The following is a 22,210-nucleotide window of genomic DNA, read 5'->3' as shown; positions in this document are numbered from 1 at the left end:
ACAAGGCATTCATATCTCCGCCTTCTCAGCATCCCCCGGTTACCAGAACACCCCCGTCACTTAGCAAGGGAGCCACATTCTCCCTAGTCTTCCTTTTACTGTTAACGTACTTTAAAAAGCCTTTTTTATTATCCTTTATCCCCTTCGCCAGATTTAATTCCAGGCGGGCTTTAGCCTTCCTCGTTGCATCCCTGCAGGCCCTGACAACATTCCTGTATTCTTCCCAAGTGGTCAGACCCTTTTTTCCACATTTCATGGGCCTTCTTCTTTCCTTTGAGTTTGTGCACGAGCTCCTTGCTCATCCACACAGGTCTCCTGCCACCCTTTCCCGATTTCTTCTGCATAGGGACGCACCGATCCTGAGCTTGGAAGAAGAGTCACTTAAATGCCAACCAGCTCTCACAGGCCCCCTTACTGTCCAACACCCTAGCCCATGGGATAGCTCCAAGTAAGTCCCGGAAGAGATCAAAGTTGGCTCTCCTAAAGTCCAGGGTAGCAATCCTACTTTTTGCTTTACTTCTTCCACTCAGGATCTTGAACTCCACCATCTCGTGGCCACTACAACCCAAGCTGCCCCCGACCTTTACTTCCCTGACAAGCCCTTCCCTATTAGTGAGAATAAGGTCCAGCAGTACCCCTCTCCTCGTCAATTCTCAGATCCTTTTACCCCTTGCAGACAGGTGAGCTCCATCTGCAGCTGTCATGCCAGGAACCGAGTAAATTGCCCCATGGTCAAAAAAACCAAAGTTCTTGTGCCTGCACCAGCCTCTAAGCCATTTATTGATGAGGAGGGTTTTTTTGATCCTCTCAGTGTCCTTCCCCGCCACTGAAGAGATAGAAGACCACCTGCACTCCTGCACCATCCAGTACCCTCCCCAGACCCTTGAAGTCATTCTTGATAGCCCTTAGGCTTCTCTTGGCAGCATCATCACTGCCAACCTGAACTACCAATAAGGGGTAGTAGTCAGATGGGCGAACAAGCCCAGGCAGCTTTCTAGAGATGTCCCTGACCCGTGCCCCAGGGAGGCAGCACACTTCCCTCCGAGTGGGATCAGGTCGACATCTCGGGCCCTCAGTTCCATGTAGAAGGGAATCACCTACAACTATCACCCTCCTTTCTTTACCGGAAGAGGCGGTCTTCAAGCGTGGAGCCGACCGCCTCTCCTTAGGAAATCTCGGAGGCTGTACCACCAGCTCATTCTCAGCCTCCTCACTCACCCTCCAATTCCAGGGTTTCAAACCTATTACTTAGAGGCACCTGAGGAACCAAGGTAGGTCGGGAAGGGCACCGCCTGCGTCGCTGAGGTGGGACGTGCTGCCATTCCGCCCTCCTCTCAAGTCAGCTCTCTTGGTTTGACTACGGCAAGGGAGAGAGTCCACTACAGGCTGGGGGTTGCAATCTCTGCTTGTTTCCCGCAGAGAGTTACACCACTCGTCTATCTCCCTCTCGCAGTCTCTAATGGATCTTAACCTCTCCACCTCCTCCCTAAGCTCCACCGCAAGGCTGAGCAGCTCATCCACCTGCTCGCAGCTCACACAGACGGCATCCCTCCCATCGTCCCCCGGCAGCAGCAGACTCAGGCACTCCCTGCAGCCAGAAACTTGAACCGCCACAGTTTTGGGCAGTCCTTCTATCTGGGTTGCCACAGTCTTCTTGGAGCAAGCCCGCCGTCTGGAAGAGACCATGTTTGAACTTACAGTCTCTGACGATTACGTGTCCTGCCACAAGACCCACCTCCCACACTTACGGGTGCAGCAATGGGTAGCGGGGGCTGCGCTCACACACTGCCTGCCCTCCCTGTTAGCAGATAGCAATGGGCAGCAACAAACTTTTTTTCACCTTTTTTCACCACGTACGGAAGGTGGGCGGGACCGAGGGGCCGCTTATAGCCTCACGGAAAAAAGAGTCAAGGTTAATCACAGAGATAAGAGTGAGCGGTGCCGGCTCCACCTCTGCTACCTCAGCAGCCCGCCCACCAGCTGCCAGCTGCTGCCACCGCCAGCACCAGCACAGTGCTTTGGCTGGTTCAAAACAGCCCTAAAAAGAGCTTTTAGGCGGTCTTTTTGGCTTTCTTCTTCCTTGCTTCCCTGCCCTGAAGCTGGTCGCCGCAGTAATGACCGTTACACACCGCAGGAGAGTGTTTAAACTCTACCGCGAATGTGCCGGCTCTACCCCTGCTGCCTCAGCAGCCCGCCCGCCAGCTGCTGCCACCGCCAGCACCAGCACAGTGCTTTTGCTGGTTCAAAACAGCCCTAAAAAGGGCTTTTAGGCGGTCTTTTTGGTTTTCTTCTTCCTTGCTTCCCTGTCCTGAAACTGGTCTCCGCAGCAAATTCTATTCTATGATAAGAAGATTCTATGATAAGAAGCTGGGAGGAGGGGTCTGTGGGAATACAATAAAAACTGTTCAGTGCAGAAGGTGTGGAGCAAGATAAACAGCATGAGAACCAAGGGCACCTCTGGAAGAAGAAAGAAGGTCTCACGGCTCTGACTGGATAAGCGCCTGTGTGAACGGTTGAAGAGTGTTTTGTAGAACCAACGCTCTTGAATGTAAACGTGGATGGGAAAGTTGCAGGGGTGGATGGGAAAGCTAGAAAAAGAAAACTTGTGAAGGTATACAAGTGATGTGAGAACTTGTAATAAACTATTTGGATCATTTACATCTGAGTCCGCGCATCAGACGCTGCAAATGCCGCCCACCGTGTGGGGCAAATCGAGCCGAGGCTGAGCGAGCCCGGCCCGGCAGCACCGCCCGACCCAACGGCGGAGACTTTGGCGGGAACTGCGGGCAGCTGGCTAACGAAGGAGCAGCAAGAAAATCTTGCAGCATTACGGTTAGTTTTAACGTTTCAGAAGCAGTCTGTATCTACCGCAGCGTTAGTTACTTTTCTCAAACGGATAAGCAAAAATGTCCCTGAATTCCCGAAAACTGGATTCTCTTCTGATGGAGAGCTTTGGGACGAACTTGGCGCAAAACTCCGGAAAGCTTCTATTACTAAAGACAGAACGGCCGCTAAACTTTTACCTGTTTGGCACCAAACCACGGAAGGGCTTAAACAAATTCGACAAGGAAGAATTTCTTCCGACTGTTCCCCGCCGCCCTGCCTCCCACCCCCGCCGCTGCCCCTCGGTGCAGAAAGCAACCCCGCTCCGGATTCGAGCCGCGGCTCCGACCCACCGCCGACCGCGGAGAAGAGAAATCGCAACCTCCCCCCCCCCTCCTCGCTGCTGCCCTCGGCTCCACCCCCGACGCTCGCCGTGGCGCTGCCTTCCTCCGCCCCGCCGTCGTCGCGCGTTGGTGCTTCTCTGCTGGGTTGAAGACGATAACGGAGCTGCGTATACTTCTAAGGACACACGAACTTTCCTCCAGGAATGGGGGGGTAAGGCGTACGACAGGCATTCCTCGTTCTCCCACTGGACAAGCTATCATTGAGTGTACTCATCTAGCATTGAAATCTCTTCTTAATGAACAAAAAAGGGGGAATACGGGAGACACACCACAAGAAAGATTACATAAGGCTTTGCTTGTGCTGAATTTTTTTGAATCGTGATTACACAGATACAACTCGTGGGGATCATTATTTTGGGGCCTCCCCAGTGCTCGAGGAACAGCCAATGGTCAACGTTTGGAATATGGCCACGGGGCATTGGGAAGGTCCCTTACCACTGATCACTTGGGGTTGTGGATATGCTTGTGTTTCCAGGGGCACTGGCCCTACGTGGGTTACAGCATGATACGTTCAGTCTCATCTCAAGGCAGAAAATAGCATCCATTATAATGACTATAATGTCTGGGATTGTGTGCTTCTTAGTTATTGGTATTGCTTTGTAACTTGTATTGCAAATAGCAACAGTCGTAGTGGCATGATATAGTGGGTGATTTTCCTGTGTTATCAATGCAGTCTCAAGAATTAGAGTTATTAGGCGATATCTAGGTTGTTGTATGCTTCTTTTATTTCAGTAGTGGACTGAATGTGAATTAAACAGGATTTAATGTTACTGATGCTATGTCTGTATGTATGGAATCTATGGGAATAGCTCTCTTAATGTGTTAGTAATGCTCAGTTATGAGGGCCATCAGCCTATCAATTAGCCTTTTCTTGATTTGCAAAGACAAAACCTGGAAAGGAATCCCAGGCAAAGGGATTCCTATATTATAGAATGATTAACTGTCATCGCACTAATCAGGATTTTTAAAATAAACCATGCAGCACCTGAGACAAAGGCGCATGCTAAGAGAGCTAACCTTGATAGTTTATTCTGTTTTGCAAGCAGGGGTTCCACTTGGGCTCTGTATCATGCACTGGCCATGTGGATGCAGTGTACAAATACCCTTTGGACCCTGAGAAGAATAAAAACAAGAGAGAATCTGTGATGGGTGAGAGAGGAAAAGTGCACCTTGAAGCAGGGGACGCCCTGCTGGCACTGCCTATCGCGTTCACCACCACCATGTTCTTTCTGTCTCTTTTTCACTCCGGTCTTCAAAAAGGGCAAGAAGGAAGATCCGGGTAATTATAGGCCTGTCAGCCTCACCTCAGTCCCTAGAAAGGTGATGGAACAGCTTGTGCTGGATGTCATCTCCAGACAACTCGGAAAAAAGGAGGTTATCAGGAGTAGTCAGCACGGGTTCACCAAGGGGAGGTCGTGCTTGACCAACCTGGTGGCCTTCTATGATGTTGTCACGTGCTGGGTGGATGGGGGGAGAGCAGTGGATGTAGTCTACCTTAATTTCAGCAAGGCATTTGATACTGTCCTCCACGACATCCTTATAACAAAGCTGAGGAAGCGTGGGATAGACGAGTGGACAATGAGGTGGGTTGAGAACTGGCTGACTGGCAGAGCACAGAGGGTCGTCGTTGGTGGTGCAGAGTCTGGCTGGAGACCTGTAACCAGCGGTGTCCCCCAGGGGTCTGTGCTGGATCCGGTCTTGTTCCACATCTTCATCAATGACCTTGACGAGGGGATAGTGGCCACCCTCAGCAAGTTTGCTGATGAGACGAAGTTGGGAGGATTGGCTGACACGCCTGAAGGCTGTGTTGCCATTCAGCAAGAGCTGGACAGGCTGGAGAGCAGGGCAGAAAAAAACCGGATGAGGTTTAACAAAAGCAAGTGTAGAGTCTTGCATCTGGGGAGGAATAATTGCACGCACCAATACAGGCTGGGGGATGAGCTGCTGGAGGGGCACTCTGTGGAGAAGGACCTGGGTGTCCTGGTGGATGACAGGTCGGCCATGAGCCAGCAGTGTGCCCTTGTGGCCAAGAGGGCCAATGGCATCCTGGGGTGCATTAAAAAGAGCGTGGCCGGCAGGTCGAGGGAGGTGATCCTCCCCCTCTACTCTGCCCTGGTAAGGTCTCATCTGGAGTACTGCGTCCAGTTCTGGGCTCCGCAGCACAAAAAAGACAGGGATCTCTTGGAAAGAGTGCAGCGGAGGGCCACAAAGATGGTGAAGGGCCTGGAGCATCTCCCCTATGAAGAAAGGCTGAGTGAACTGGGTCTGTTCAGCCTTGAGAAAAGACGACTGAGAGGGGACCTGATCCAGGTCTATAAATATCTGAGGTGTGGGGGCCATAGTGGTGAGGCCAGTCTCTTTTCAGTGGTACATGGAGACAGGACAAGGGGAAACGGACATAAGCTGCAGCATAGGAAGTTCCACACAAATGTGCAAAGGAACTTCTTTACGGTGAGGGTGACGGAGCACTGGAACAGGCTGCCCAGGGAGGTGGTGGAGTCTCCTTCTCTGGAGATGTTCAAGACCTGCCTGGATGCCTACCTGTGCGACCTGGTGTAGGGAACCTGCTTTGGCAGGGGGTTGGACTCGATGATCTCTAGAGCCTACAATTCTGTGATTCTGCAGGTTGTTGTTTCTCGAGGGTCAGTACATAATAATGCCCCTACTGATACTTTAGCACATTTGCCCACTATTACTGATTCTATCTGACGTGCAAAAAGTTGTACAACCACGAGCCCTGGGAGACACCACTTGAAATGGGTCGCCAGCCGGGCTTAACTCCATTCACCACTCCCCGTTGGGCACGGCCCTCTAGCCACTTCCTTACCCAAAGAAGGGCATACCTGCCCAGGCCACGGGCAGCCAGTTTCCCCAGGAGAATACTGCGAGAGAGCGTGTCCAAGGCTTTGCTGAAATCTAGGTAGATGCATCAACAGCCTTTCCCTCTCTGCCAGGCTGCTCACCCAGTCATAGAAGGAGATGAGGTGGATCAAGCATGGCCTGCCTTTCATGAACGCGTGCTGGCTGGGCCTGGTCCCCTGGATGCCATGCACGTGCCGTGTGATCTCACCCAAGATGATTCACTCCATAACTTTCCCTGGTACCAAGGTCAGGCTGACAGGCCTGTAGTTTCCCGGATCCTCCTTGCGGCCCTTCTTGTAGATGGCATCACATCAGCAAGCCTCCAACCCTCTGGGACCTCTGCAGATAACCAGGAGCGCTGGCAGATGATGGCTGTATAGTTACCGTAGGTGAGTTACAAAACTTATTTTATAGATGTATATGCCAGGCAGGCAGGAGGCTGGGGAAAGCTTGCAGCACCTGCAGCAGCACAGGTAATGTTGGTTCAGGCCCTGCTCTGCAATGGGGGAGTCAGCTTTCACTGTAATGAGGACCTTTGGCTGCATAGTATGTGCTTTGTGGAGCTGTTCATCCTGTCATTAGTGGTGACTTCTCTTTAGCAGAGAAACAAATGAAACACTCAGGCCTGGAGGATGTTTAGGTTCGACATAAGGAAAAGCTTTTTCTCTCAGAGAGCTGTCAGATGCTGGTATGCCCTGCCCAAGGAGCTGGAGGAGTCGCCGTCCCTGGCAGTGTTGGAGAGGCGTCTGGATGAGGTGCTGCGAGATGTGGCTTAGTGCTTGTGGTGGCAGTGGTGACGGCAGGGCGGAGGATCTTGCAGGTCCTTTCCAAGCTTGTGATTCTAAGATTCTCTCTGCCGCTAGGAGTCGCTGTGGTGCCGCGCAGGGACCTGGACGGCATCTCGCAGCACCTACACTGCTGCGCGGAAGAAAAACGCCTCAACCCCTTCCTCTTAGGAGATGAGACCGAGCCCGAGGAGACGTTTGATTGCAGTTTTATAGTCTCGGGAAATCCCAGCCGCTTAACGTCAGATCCCACAAACTCTGCTGCAAACCCTGTTTGCAAGGACAATCTCAGACGTCTTCTGATGGCTTTCTGTGTTCTCACGCCTCTTGCCTACTCTGCCAGCTTTGGCCACTTATACCTGTCGCTGGGTGACTGCATCATGCTATCTGGGATGAGTTCACAGGTACTCCTTTGAGGTCCCAGCCCTTGAAATATGTTGAAACTTTTCCACTGTGCTCAAGGAAATGACTAAGCTCTTAAAACGGATGTGGGCAACCCTGTGTCTGCTGTCTGGACTTCTCTGGTCTCTCATTGTGAACCGATGGAGGAATGCAGCCTGCCTCCTCCAGTGTCTGAGCATTCTCTGTGAATTTCATCAGAGCTGGCTTCTAGCCGTGGTGATGCCCCATCAGGGTGAGTCTCTGCCAGATGGGCTCACTGATATATTGCCTTGGACTGCCACTGCTCCCTACTGCATGACTTTGTGTGCCAGCATCCCATCACTCATCTCCTTGCCCAAGCACTGCTTCACCCACCAGAAGACAGAAAGAGGGCTGAACTGGCTGGCCATCAGCCCTCTGTAAGGATGCTGGTCTCTGTTGAGGCACTCCACTCATTCCATGCAGTAAAGCAGAAGTTTGGCCCTGCAATCACAGCCCAGCTGATTCCTTCCCTGCCCAGCCGGAGAAGGCAGGCACTGCACTGACTCAGCTTTACCTCTAACAGAGCAGCCAGGCTTTGCACTTAACTTCTGGGGCAGTAGTTCAGTCAAACTGAGGTCTTGTTTCACAATGTCAAGGAGGGTTAATACATTACAAGACTCAATGACTTGATAACATTGGTGGAGAGAGGGGAGCAGCATCCTGTCTCAGTACTTGAAAGACAAGGAGGAACAGCTTTCTGCTGGGACAGACTACATGTGAAAGTCTCTTTGGTCTCTGCTCTTCCCATTCTCTTTTCTTTGGAATATGTGTTTTCATGCACCTTGATACACTGTGCAACTGCTGTGAACTTGCCTCCAGCTGGAGCCAGAGATTTCTGTATTCCACTACGGACCTGAAGTGGCTTAATAAGTGAATGGCTGATGACGCTCTTGCCTTCTTCAAAAGGTCAATCTTCCAGAGCCTGCAGCTGGTCCACAGACTTGTTAAAGCAACCAGATCCCGCAGCAGTGGGAATGAGGGAGAAACAACCCTCTCTGAATGTTTAGCCACACCAAATCACACCTATTGTGGAACAGAAGACAGAAGTAGCCCATAAACTACTTGCTGAGTTTCTTTCCTTCTCTCCAGCAGCTGTTTGTTTGGTATGGTGATCCCTTCTCTTGTGTTGCAAGAAAACAAGTGGAGCCATCAGTCAGGCTACAAGTTAGGTCACTGTAAGGATTAGGGGTTAATCCATTAATCCAATGCAAAAGGCAGAGCTGAGTGAAGCACGCCCATGCAGTGAAAGACCTGGCTGGCCCAGAGCAGGCAAGTTGCAGGGCAGACACAAGAGCTCCCAGCATCACCAAAGGCGTGAGTGGCAGCTCTGCAGGATAAACTTGAACCAGATGGAGGCCTGCAGACGTTTGGGTGGTTTGTTTGTGCCAGGGCTAAACCTTCCTGCAGAAAATGCAGTGATCCCCTTAGTTCACACGCTTTGCCTGCTCCGAGTTAAGAATTATGAGCTGCAAGAGGTGTTTGGTCAGCTGAAGGCAGATCACAGACTGCACGGATCTAAATCAGGGTGAGCCAGTGAATGGAGAAGTCACAGCACTCCTAGCCACATCAATCACAGCCTGTGTTTGCAAGCAGCTTAAAAGAACATGTACACAAAGCACTGGTGGGGAATGGTGGAAAACTTGCTATTTCCAAGCAGAATGCTTCCTGGAATCATGCATGTTTCGTGTAGCAATTAATGGAAACTGCTGTGCAAGTGTTATGACCCCGTATTGTTTCAGTATTCCTTGTTAAACAATAGTACTGTTACAATAGTATTATTGTGTACTAATACGTATTATTGAAAAAGGTGCATTCCTATTATGTTACTATTATTTTATCACTTTTGCTTGTATAGGTTAAGGTTTAAGCTGGCCATGGGAGCTGAAAAAGGCAGAGAAAACCCCATCACGAAGAGGATTGAATGGCTGAAGTCCCTTCCAGTTTCCACTCTGTGTTCTACTGCTACTCTCTGAACGGATGGCAGGATGAATCCAGGGCAGGACACAGCCCAGCTGCTGGCAGCTGAGTTGACTGCAGCCGTACAGGTGAGAGTTCCTGCCAGGTTGGGACACGGCCTTGGGAATGATGCAGGCAGCTAACCCGTGGGCAGGATGGCACAGTGCAGTTACCCTATTGCACAACCCTGCCTGCTTTCTGGTTAAAGCTACGGGGGATCAGCTGCTCTTCCAGCCCCAGAGGTAGGCTGGGTAGGGGAGAGAGAGTGGGTGTCCCATTAAAACCCTTAAAATCACACATCAAAGCAGTGGAAAGAGAGGGGCTGAGGTGCCCCTGTGAGACTGATCTAGGCAGAGACTGGAAGAGGCAAAGTCCAACCCAAGTCCTTCTGTTAAACGAACCAATAATAAATGCTTGTTGTTTCTGAGATGTATGGCTGTTGCATGCTGCCGATGGCCTTTTACCTGCACATTGTGCTTCCTCGCATGGCCAGGCAGGCAGGAGGCTGGGGAAAGCTTGCAGCACCTGCAGCAGCACAGGTAATGTTGGTTCAGGCCCTGCTCTGCAATGGGGGAGTCAGCTTTCACTGTAATGAGGACCTTTGGCTGCATAGTATGTGCTTTGTGGAGCTGTTCATCCTGTCATTAGTGGTGACTTCTCTTTAGCAGAGAAACAAATGAAACACTCAGGCCTGGAGGATGTTTTTTTTTTTTGGCTCCGTCCATAATAAATAATATCTCTGTCATTTCTCTTGCCTCCCCAGCTACAGTTCTGAGCTGGTCCCACAGCACACATCGCACGTTGCTGTTGCTCTGATGTGTCTCTGTATTCACAGTTGCTAACACAGAGGACTGTTCACTGCTGAGTGATTTCAGAGCTGTTTGGTGGTGCCTGAGTGTAAGATTTGGGTGAAGATTTCTGGTTAGTTCAGCTGTGGGCCTTCCTGGGTCACCCAGAGGAGAACTTCTCCCCTGGGTGACCCTCAGCTGGAGAAAATGGGCATGTTGAGGCCAGGGAGAGGGCCCAGGGAGCAAATCTACACGGCTGGGTGGTTGTGAGGATCTCATGTGGTCACTTCTCACAGGTAATTAGCTTAAATTTGTCACTGGGCAGAACATCCGCTGCTGTTCATGGCTGCTTCTGCTGGCACTGCTCTGACCCGTGCTCCCACGCCACCAATGGGAAAGCTGCTTCTGCATTGAGTCTCCTGTCCACAGGAAGACACTAGGTGGGACAGAAGGCCTTCTGGGCAGCCTGTTAGCATTTAGCTGATAAAAGTCAGTCTGCCCCACATGTGAGCCAGTCTTCCACTGCAAGGCTCCAGTGATACAAAGGCAGAAAGCTGAAACCTAAACTGTGCTACATTAGCAGCTCATCGAGCTTGCCAGCCTTCTGTCCTCATTGTTTGTGCCAGTGTAAATCTAACACACTTCGATAGGGAATTCAAGGTGTGCCCAGACTGGGTCCTTGCTGAAAGCAAAAGCCGGAGAAGCCCTTGTGAATCATAGAATCACAAGGTTGGAAAGGACCTGCAAGATCATCATGTCCAACCGCCCTCCCATCACCACTGCTACCACAAGCTACTAAACCATATCTCTTAGCTCCTCATCCAGATGCCACTTGAACGCTGCCAGGGGGGCTACAGGCCTGTCAGCTTGACCTCGGTACCAGGCTGACAAATGGACCAACTGGTACTGGACCAACTACAGGCTGAGAGGCTCCGCAAGGATCCTCCTTGCGGCCCTTCTTGTAGATGGCATCACATCGGCAAGCCTCCAACCCTCTGGAACCTCTCCAGATAACCAGGAGTGCAGGCAGGTGCCGGGCTGTATAGTTACCGTAGATGAGGTATAAAACTTATTTTATGGATGTGTATGTTTTCTTAAAAGGTAGAAAACAGCCACAAAAACATACAGCTAGTGGTATATGTGACTTTGTTCTGGTGAAACCAATGCATCAACTTCTAGTTCAACAGCAGTGGCTGCAGTTCTTAGCGAGTTCCCAAGGGGTTTGACAGAGATCGTACAAAGAGTTTGCTCACTCCGTGGGGGCTCACTCCGGCCACGTGCCTCAGAACAGGGCCGATGGCAGGGCCATGGGACCCAGGGCAGCTGAGTGGGGCCGAAGGGTGGGGCTGGGGCATTGTGACATCACGGTGCATCATAGTGCGGGACTGGTATTGAGGCTGTCTGCAGGCACCCAGCTCCACTTTGGCCTGGGCCAGCGGTGAGTAGAGCAGCAGGGGGAGGGCTGTGCTGGGCCGGGTGCAAATGCTGGCCCGCGAGGGCTTTGGGCGCCTGCAGTGGCGGCAGTGAGCGCTCAGGGAGCCTGCGAGCAGCTCTGCGGGCAGTCACCACCAGCACCGGCCTCGGCCCCTGCTGCCCCCCAACTCCCTCACTCCTGCTCCTCCCTGACCCCAGCGCAAGCTCCCACCCAGCCCCACTGACCTCCCCTCTCTCCCCTCTTCCAGATCATGGCTTTGGCGTTTTTCTTCGCCTTGTTGGCGCAGAGAATACCATTAGTTGGTGATTTGGATGTGGACACGCTCGACCGCATGCAGCAGCGTGACGTGTATCTGCAAGAGCAGATGACAAAGCTGCTGCTGGAGATGGAAGAGAAGAACATGGCGCTGAGCACGATGGGCACTCAAGTCCTGCTTCGCTGCTTTGTTTTTTGTCTTCCCATCCTTCTGTATTTGATCATGTGGAAGATCTGTACAAAGTTCCATAGAGTTGAAGACACCTGTGATGAGGAGAGCTCCAGCAATGAGAAGGAGCAGGAGGAGGAGGAGGAGGAGGAGGAGGAGGAGGAAGAGGAGGATGACGGTGTCTTTTCTCTCGATGTGTTCTGGACAGTCCGAAGCCATCAAGAGGACTGTGAACTGATGTACTCGCTGATGCGTGGCGTCATGGATATATGCCAAAATATGGTATCAGATACTTTCTATCCAGTGCCAGAGCGTCTCATCAAGGTGGGCAGTACCTTCGAAGGCTGGTGTCCCGTTAGAAACGTACCTGTCTTCAGCCTGCTTGTGCCCCTGTTGGCCCCCCGTGGGCACACTTTCCACCTGGATCTGGGCACCACAGGGGAGGTACCAGCAACGGACTCCCGTATCCGTGTACAGCTGGAATGCACGTGCAAGAGGGAGCAGGAGATGCGCATGCTGTGCTTCCTCCACACCTCCGCCAAAGAGCTGAAAAGTCAGCAGCCCAGCCTCCTAAACAGCCTCTGCACTACGTCCTACTTAGACGCGGAGAAGACTGCCCGCTGCTTCCAGAAGCTGATCAAAACTGCCTGGGAACGCATGCACGTCTCAGAGTTCACCATGGAGATAGACACGGTGAAGTCCAGGCGCTCCGTCAGGCTTCAAGTGAGAGATCTCAACAAAAGAATCTTCTACGTTGAGTTTGTGTTTGGCGTCCAGCAAGATGATACGGACATCTTTCTGAGCAGCCATGAGATAGTGTTTTGTCGTACCCCCAGCACGGTCTGGCCACAGAGCTGTGTTGTGGCAGAGAAAAAGTTCTTGCAGTATGTAGCCAACCACCCCCGGGGGGGCAAATTCTACCTCACGTATCTGCAACTGTGTGGCTATCTCATGGCGAGCCTCAAGTTTACCATCTATGACATGAAGACAGTGATCATGCACCTCCTGAATACCATTCCTTTGAAAAGGTGGCACGGGAGGAGTTTCCTGCTGCGGATGGATGACATCTTGAACTACCTGTGCTGCTGTGTGGAGGAGAAACGCCTGGACCACTTCATCGTAGGAAACGACTCGTTGCCTGAGGAGATTATCTTGCCGAAAGAGTTCCGAACTTCCCCACCACTCAACATGTTCCAGCACCTGGAGGAGGAACCGGACAAATACGAGCGGGCGCAGCAGGATTTGGAGGAGCTGCACGATCGGTTCGCAACCACACTGCTCTATGGGAGATGAGAGACGCGCACTGTCCCACGGACGAGCACGCAGGACATGAGAGGACACTGCTCAGTAGGCACTGGGAATTGCCCTGAGGTGTTTTCTGTTAACTGGGGCAGCCATCTCCTATGGGATAAAGAAGGTTGTTGTATTTCTAATAAATTGGCAAATGTCAACAATAACTTGAGCCAGACCTATACACTCACAATCGCCCAGCCCTCACATGTCACCAGTCTTGGTTACGTGGGAAAACTGTTGTGTTGCGCGGCTGTAAAAGATGGTAAGCACTTAAAGTCTTTTCTTCCGCACCAAAGCGAAGGAGTCAGCAGCTCTTTTGAGCTTGAGGCCCTCTTGCAACAATTGGCGCCCAAACAGGGACACGGGAAAGAGAACGAACAGGGACCTGAAACTAAACCTGACTTGAAGACTGGCCGGTCTGGAGTGCATTGAGCAAAACGCGGAGCACGCTGAGACAAGCGTGGCAGGCGCTGAGAAGCGCAGCAGGCGTTGAGAAAAACCCTGGGCTCTCCCTTGTGCTGACAGTTGGCAGTCCCATGGAGGAGAAAGGGCAACTGGAGATTACTCAGATGGAGGGACGTCACCTGCTCAGTCTGTAGGCTGGCAGAATTCATACTGCTACCCTGGGACAACACAGTACTGCCTTTCATGCCAATCCCTAAAATCCTGTACAAGGAAAATTCACCTTTTCCTTCTGTTTTTATCGTGATGTATGCCCATGTTTGGTGTGTTAGTAAAAAGCTTGGAAACACTTTCTGTCAACCTGAATCCCTTCCTAGCTCCTCCCCATTTTGCAGGGGTCAAGTAGCCCAAGAACATCGCCTTCACCTTCTCTGTGACGAGTGGGCTACACTCGGCACAGAAAGCCCATCTGGATGAGATGACCCTGACTTAATTCTGCATGGCTCTGAGTTTGTCTGTCTCCCTCCCCTTTCTGCGCCGTGTTGGCAGCGCAGCTGCAGAGCTGGGGTCGAAGTGCTCTGTGCACTGCTTCCATGGAGGAATCTCTCCCTGAGGACAGGGCGATCTTTGCGCAACAGCAGTGGTCTGAAGCGTCACTCCCTGAGTTCAGCATTTGCTTCTTACTCTGACCTTCACAAAAATTTTAGCTAACCCCTCAACTATACCGGCTAACTCCCATTAGCCTAAGTTTGGTACACCTCTGATGGGTTCACTGGTGCCTGCCAAGCTACACTGGCCGGGAATTTGCTTCTCTCACATTTCTCCATGTCTCAGAGGCACAAGTCTTTGTAGGCACATTGTTACTTCAGGCGTAGGTCAGGCACAGTCCACACGGTATATTCCACGAACACCAAGTGCAGAGTTATAAGGTATTTAACTTTCAGCCAGACGTAAGCTATCTTTATTAAATATGTGCTGTAGAAACACTAGTGGTTTTCTAACAAACTGTAATGTTCATTCCCCAGACTCTATCCTCTAAAAAAAGAGCTCCGGAGACCCAGTCCCGACTGCCTCTGCATGCAGAGCTCTGGCCAAACAAATGCAGTGCCTGGGGAAAGTGCTTCCCTTCAGCAGAACAGGTCTTGCCCCATAATACTTTCCCAGATCACTGAAAAGGTTGCCCACTCTTCCTACTTTGTTGTGTGTGTCCAACATTCTAAATGAACTTCCCCTGAGGAAATGCCTCCTTTCTGTGTCCACCAGGGCAAAGGATGCCATTGTCTCTAGGAAGTTGGTTCTGATGGAATGCAAACACAGGACAGGACGCTGACATGTGCTGCACTGAGTGACAAGCAGGATGGAGTTTCACCAGGTGTATTATACTAGTAGACCAAGTGAGGTTATTTTTCCAGTGTCCAGCTCCAGATGCAGCATTGTTGACAAATGCATTGCCAGTTGCTTCTCCAAGGGCTGCTTCCCACCTACAGGATGCTCTCAGCCTGCTCCTGTTCCTGCAGCTCCTGCAGCCATGCTGAGCAACCCCTCTGCTTGCTGTTAGGCCTGGCTGAGCAGGGATGGCGTGCCCAGCAGTGCAGTCTGTTTTGTCCTTCCAGCTCCTTCCAGATCATCCTCGCAGCGTTAGAACTCTGTTTCTACTGATGAGTACATTATATCATTTCCTGCAACTACACAGCACTGAAACTGTTGCTAGGCAGAACAGCTTTGCCTTTGCTAGCCATTGGTACATGAGATATGCTTTCCCCTCAGGGCTCAGCTTCTCATGCTGAATGCTTGTCTAGTGCACTGAAGTGCCTTCAAACATTTTTATTTCTGTCCTCCTTGGCTTTACTTCCAAAAGCACAACATCTCCAACTAGAAATAACCATCAGCTTCGCAGCACTTCGTAGTGCTTAAACAAAAAAGTTATAGTGATGCAAAAGGGAAATTCAAACGTCAACATCAAATCCTCAGACACCTTTGAAAGGGTTTCCTGTTTTTCCAACCCTTTAGGGCCAGGCGTGGGCTCAGAGCTTGCAGGGAGCTTGCTTGCATGAGTCGGGCTTGTGGCAAAGATGGCATGTCTGCACGCAGCTGCCTTGGGAGCGGGAGCCGAGCAGAGAGCAGGCTTCATGCTTCACATCACATGCCTGAAACTTCCAGAGCTTCCAGAAGAAGGGGCTGCCCTTCAGTTGCCTCTGTTGGGGGTTGTTTGCAGCACGTATGGCTGCTTCGGAGCTGGGCTGAGCAAAGCTGGTGGTGTCAGCACAAAGAGAGATTAAGTGATTGTTGAGGAATGTCTTTATCTCCATCCTGCGTAAATACAGATTAGAGAGAAAACATTTTTCTTACAGCTGCAAGTTGCTTCTGCAAATGAGAGGGAACACGGTGCTGGGCAATGTTGCACAGCCAGAGCTGAGTATTGCTGCAAAGCCAGAGGTGGACTCAGGCGGACGACAGCAGGGAGTTCTGTTGCACCCACAGCCATCTCCATCAGCGGTGCCTGGTGGGCACAGCGCTTCCTGGCTGGGTTTGTGCTGATCTCTGGTGGGCTGCAGCTTCTTGCATTTGTCTCCTCTATGAAGGTCTCTGCAAGCATCAGGATTGCAGGGGCCTGGGGAGGTCCCTGGTATGTGGGTTGTATTGGAAGCTTGGTATATATGGAATGCTGGCTTTGATTATGTTGGGGTTTGGTTGATAGTTGGACTAGATGATCTTAGTGGTCTTTTCCAGCCCTAATGATCTATGATTCTATGATTACTTTCCATGATAACTTGCTCTGTTTGAGGGGATGGCTAATCCTGTGCACGAGGCCTTGAATTCTGACTGGAAGAGGTGAGCTGTGAGTGCTATTGGAATGCATATACTGTAACATCCTATATTCCAATCGCCTCCTTCTTTCTCACAAATAGGCCTTGAGAAACATACAGAGCAGAGTATATATAAATCAGTATTCATCACTGGTAATGAAAAACTACTGCAACACCGGAGGAGAAAAGAGTAACGTTTTCCAGGGGTTGAGGTGCAGGAGTGAACAGAGCAGGTCTGTTACCTGCTGGGATGGCACCCAGACCACGTCCCCTCACTGTTTACTCTGTAAATATTGATTTCCCAATGGGAACAACTGTTGCACAGTACAGCCAGAGTTAAAGGACTGCTCTGAAAGGACAAAAAAAAAAACACTGCCTGCGTGCCTCACTTCTGCAGCATTCCTGAGACAAGGCTGTGTTTTTATCATCTGCAAAGCCAGCTGCATCTGCTGTGCCAAGCTATAACTGGAATCCCGACTCCCTCATTACAACCTCCATCAGAGGAGCAAGCCAGCTTCCATAGGGTATAATTTAAGTTCTACCCAGCACCATGGCTTTCCCAAGAAAAAGATAACACCGTGGAGCGTGGAGCTTGAGGAGGGGCTAACCCAGATCAGCTGCTGCGAGAGGACCTGCTGCTGCATGTGTGCCTTAATCTTTCCTAAAGTCACTCGAGGCCATGGACATCCATAGCTGCTGGAGATGAACCCTGTTAAAGATTCGTGTGCACAGTGCAACCATCAGATGCCTGAATCGTGTGCTCCTTTTGTAGTGTATTTCTTTCAGGAAGGTCATTTCTGAACCCTCTGACTTCAAAGGGAAATACTTGAAAACAGAAAAACAACAGCAAGGCTGGGCTTCTCTGCTTCACTGAGGACTGCTAGCAAGAGAAATATTTCCAAGTTCCATTGCATCTGTTAACGGGATTCAATTAAGCTGCCAGAGATGATACGCATTTAGAGGGACATCAACCATCACTCTTCGCTACCCAACAAAATCTTTGTAATCTCAGCAGTCATAAATCACAGTGGTTGTGCTTGGGAAGCACTGTGCACCATAACTCATCACTAGGGCTTAATTCAGCCTCCCTCAGGCACCACTGTACCCGGTAGGTCACAGTAACTGTCTTGTGTTGTTGGTACACAGGAAAGGAGTGTTTGAGTGCCTATTGATTATGCCTGTTTTAATTGAATTAAAAATAAAAAGGTTATTTCTCAAACAGATTAAATGTTGCAGAGAAAGCATGCAGGTGGACTTTGAATATCTCTAGAGAAGGGAACTCCAGCACCTCGCTGGGTAACGTGTTCCAGCACTCTGCCACCCACACAGCAGAGAAGTTTTTCTCACGTTCACATGGAACTGCCTCTGTTCCACTTTGTGCCCCTTGGCCCTTGTTCTTGAGTTTCCCAAATGGGAAATTCTCTTTATTCCCACCTCTTGAATTTCCCAAATAGCCAGACGCTTTCTGAAACTCTGTCAGGGGAGGCCAAGCTATGAGGCACTTAAAGGTGATTTTTCCCCTTTCAATTTCAAATTACATCCTGAAATCAGGCTCCTTCACTGCATACTGGCCAGCTAAAATAGTCACCCTGTGCCGACTGAGACTCTGGAAAATGTAGGCTTACGCGTGGCTCTTTCAGCACCCTCTGGCAAGCCAGGGAGGAATTTCATTCCTTGTGCTTCATTTCAACACATTCAATATTGACTTTTTCATTCCCTAATGATGAGGGAACTGGGGAAGTAGGAGGGATGAGGAAGGAGGTTTGTTCCTCTCTCTTGCTTTGCGAGTTGAGCAGAGGAAAGAGTCACTCAGGCCTTGGCAGGGTGATGGTCATTTGCTCCTTCGTCCCACTCAAGTAGCCATTTTGGTGAATCACGGAATCGTGCAATGCCTTGGGTAGGAGGGGTTCTTAAAGCCCATCCAGCCCCAACTACTGCCGTGGGCTGGGTGCCCTCCAGCCCAGACTGAGCAGGGCCCCATCGATGGCCTTGGGCACCTCCAGGGATGGGGCACCCACAGCTCTGGGCAGCAGTGCCAGGGCCTCACCGCCCTCTGAATGAAGGATTTCTGCCTAACGTCTAACCTTAGTCTCCTCTTTTTTAGTTTAAAGCCATTCCCCCTTGTCCTGTCACAATCTGCATTTCAGATTTCAGCAATGGTGACAACAACAGTGGGTTTATGTGCATGTTATGTGCAGGTTATGTGCAGTGCAGATTTTAGTGAACGGGGCATGCAGGCTCCATTGATGCAGAGCTAATGCTAGTGACTATGTTGGAAAGTAGTGTTTGAAAGGCTCAGAGAATTTGCTCTGTCAAATAGTGTTATCATGCTCTGAGATGTTGTAGTCTCTATGGAAGTGTGTAGAAGGCATTACTTTAAGAGTGACCTATGAAAAGAAAACAATCTCATGATTTGGGGAGGCTTAATTTACAATTCAAGAAGTCTGAGATTAACAGTGCTGTGTATCCAGGAGTCTCAAACAGCAGTAAATTATTCCCCCTCTTAAATTAATACAAAAAAAAAAAAAAAAGGAAAAAGTTAAAAAAATATCCCCATCTTCCAGCCCACACAAGCTCAGTGTAAAGAGCAGTTCCCAGCGAGGAAGATGAGAAAGCCAAAGCCAACCATTCCCAACCAGTCCCACCAGTTGTGCGTGTGGCACCGGAGCCCTGCAGCAGGGATCAGGGCTCTGCCAGCCCCTGTCAGCAGCAGCAGCTCGCGGCCATGAACTGCCCCCGCGCCCTCCGATGAGTCAGGCTTAATGAGGGAGCACACCTTCATCTGCTGCAAGCGAGCTGTGTCATCTCAGTTTTACCACCACCAGTGATGCATCCCGCCCCAAGCCCTCCCCAATAACCTCCTTCTCTTATTTTGTAAACACAGAATAAAAATAATTTGCTTGCAAGTCGCCAGCGGATCACCAGCCTGCAGCTGGAGCTGCGATGAGTAACGCGGCCTGCTGTGCCCCAGCCCTGCCAAAGTCCTCATTTGAGTAATTCTATGTCTTCCTACGGGTTCTCCTCAAGGGAGATGATGAGCTGAGATCTGTCTGGGGTTTGTTTTGAAAGTACTCAGTCAATTGGGTGTAAAAGGGTGTGCAAAATTGCATTAGAAATGATTGCTGCAAACCTGTCCGAAACCAGAAGTGGGAAGGGCTGGGCTAGAAATGGGCTCGTCTGCTGTAAGAGGCTTTGTGCAAGGCAGGATGCCTGGCTCAGAGCAGCACTGACTTCTCTTCCATGCTCACAACACCTCTGAATTAAACATTTGTAAAATCTAAGCTGACTGCAACCCGCTTTCAGCCTGAAGTCATGTGGAAGCTTTCACATCAGGAGCAGCAGCAGAGTGAAACGTGGAGCTGTATTTCTCACGTCCCTCACATTCTTTGTTTTTCTTCCAAGCTGATTCGTTGTGGATTTATTCCAACAAAAAGGGTCAGCTCTTCAGAAGGAGCAGATAGATCAGCCAAAATGAGCCAGCACTGCCTGTTTTCAGCATTGGCTCAGGGCAGCTCACTGTGGGCAGTGGCGGGCAGATCCTGGGTGAAGGATCCGCCCCATGAGAATTATAGAGTCATAGACTGATTGGAGTTGGAAAGGACCCTTAAAGGCCATCTGGTCCAACCCTCCTGCAGTGAACAGGGACACCCACAGCTCCATCAGGTGCTCAGAGCCCCATCCAGCCTGACCTTGGGTGTCTGCAGGGACGGGGATCCCATCACCCCTCTGGGCATCCTGTGCCAGTGCCTCACTGCCCTTAGTGTAAAAAACTTTTTCCTATATCCAGTCTAAATCTCCCTTCTTTCGGTTGGAAGCCATTTCCCCTTGTCCTGTCACAACATACCCAGCTGAAAAGTCTGTCCCCTTCTTACTTGCAGCCCCTCTTTAGGTCAGGTTGCTCTTTACTACACTGTGTTCCAGCTCACAGAACATCTGTAATATTCAGGACATGATGCCCTTTTCTATAGCCAAGCTCATACTGAGATCGAGCAGGAAAGGTGCTTTTTCCCACGCAGCTACCAGAAATGGAGAGAGGAGACAGAGGAGCAGCCTGGAGCCCCCGAACAAAGGGAACAAAAGGAGCTGTACTGCAGGCAGAGGCTGCTCTGTTCTTGGCCACGTTCACATGGATAAAGAAGATCAAATGAGAGCCTGCAAAGCTGCATGATGATAAGAGGAAAAAAGTATTACAATGCTGTTCTGCAGGCTGTGCTGTGATTATACAGCAATTCGTCCAGCACAGCTCCCTGGGGCCAAGATGCAGTCAGCAAACCCTGCACTTAGACTCTCATGGCTTCTCTGCAGAGCCACAGGAGTGGCTGATAGCATCCTGGCAGTTCCAGCTATGGGTAGCCCAGAGCAGGGTGAGCTACATGGCCAGTCTGGCTGCTTTTCATACAGAAGAAGGCTGAGCACACGTCCCTGCTCCACCACAGCAAGTCATTGGGGTGCAGCCTGAGTCACAGGAGGGTTTTGTGCTGCTGTGTTCCCCATAGATATTTCAATGGCATAGCTGGAGCCAAATTCCTAGACCACCAAGTTGGGTGGTGGCAGCCAGCTCTTGGATGGCAGAGCCCAGGTAGGATTTGAGGGAGTGTGCCATAGGAGAGGAGAGAAACGGGGATGCCCTTCCTGTGGTCAGTAGGGGGTGCAAGTGTATGGTTGGTGTCAGCCAGCTTGCCCCTCCTTGGCTCGCCAGGGCATCGCTTAGGGGCAGTGCTGGATGGCAGGCTGCTGACAGCTCCAGAAAGCTGGAGCTGGGCAGTCTTAAGTGCAGCAGTCAGGGAAGTGTTACCCAGAGCTGTTTCCAGGCATCTCTGCTTGATGTGGACACAGACAGCAAGCAGACAAAAAGATGCGCATTCTCTGATGTACTCCATCCCTGGCTGCTCCTGGGCCGGGCTGGGCGTGCTGGGATGCGAGGCCAGACCCACAGCTTCTTCATTGGGGTTTTTCCAGGCAGCTGCAGATTGCAGCACTGCTGACGCAGGGCAGCTCTTGATGGCACCGCCAGATCGCTCCCGCCATCTCCAGAACCCAGTGTTTATACCAAACCCCAGGGATGAGGCTGTGCTTTGAGAGTTTTGAAAGACGGATGGTTGTAAACATCCAGGCCTGGACACATCCTGTGAGCGCATCCAAAGGAGTCTCCAACCTCTGCTTCCCACCTGCAGAATGGTGGGCATCCCCATTTCAAAGAGATGGACGGAACCTAACAGCAGCACCAGTATTTATAAACAGCCTCCAGCCCTAGTCCTTCCAAGGGAGGCTGTTTTGAGCAGCAAAGAAACACATCAAAGGCAGCCCACAGCATCTGCTTGTGTTGTTGGGGTGTCGCAGACACATCACAGGTGTTGCCCCTGGAGGAGGAACGTCTCCTGTTTGGGGCTGCTTGGGGCTCCTCTGATGTTCCAGGAGCACCAGAGGGTAACACAGGGAAGCGCTCACTGCCAGAGGCCATGGGTTCCAGGAGCCCATGGGCAGAGTGAGCCAAAAGAGCCAGCCCCATGTTGGTGCCTCCAGTCCCAACTTGGAGGTGTGCTGATTGCATGTGCACACCTGATTGCCAAGGAAGGAGTGGAGGGAGCAAAGGGAGAGGAGAGACCTGAGCCATAGAGGAAAGAGACCACTGTACTTGCTGAGAAGAGCTGGGTGTAGGGAGGGTCAGCTCCTGGCTTGCATGCCGAGGTCATCAAGGAAAGGGAACTCATTCACAGCCATCCTCTGCCACGATGCCTGCTCAGAGGAAAGTCATGGCTAAGTGATTTCATCACAGATACTCTTGGGCAGCCCTTACAAGGCTGACAC

The 22,210-nt window shown here is 50.9% G+C and overlaps 1 protein-coding gene across 1 annotated transcript; it reads left to right on the top strand.

The window, feature by feature from the left end:
* Positions 1–1,684: 1,684 nt before the first annotated feature.
* On the top strand, positions 1,685–13,193 carry LOC306948030 (inositol 1,4,5-trisphosphate receptor-interacting protein-like 1; the record flags this gene model as incomplete). The annotated part of the gene is made up of 6 exons (XM_079537490.1): positions 1,685–1,762; positions 4,488–4,506; positions 6,953–7,115; positions 7,218–7,278; positions 11,724–11,895; positions 12,109–13,193. 6 exons carry the CDS (start codon positions 1,685–1,687, stop codon positions 13,191–13,193), a joined length of 1,578 nt encoding a protein of 525 aa, XP_079393616.1.
* Between the last annotated feature and the right edge of the window lie 9,017 nt (positions 13,194–22,210).

The sequence above is a fragment of the Tetrao urogallus genome (genome assembly GCF_951394365.1).
Source record: "Tetrao urogallus genome assembly, chromosome: 6".
In the NCBI taxonomy this organism is placed as follows: domain Eukaryota; kingdom Metazoa; phylum Chordata; class Aves; order Galliformes; family Phasianidae; genus Tetrao; species Tetrao urogallus.
This window is presented reverse-complemented; position numbering and strand designations above follow the sequence as displayed.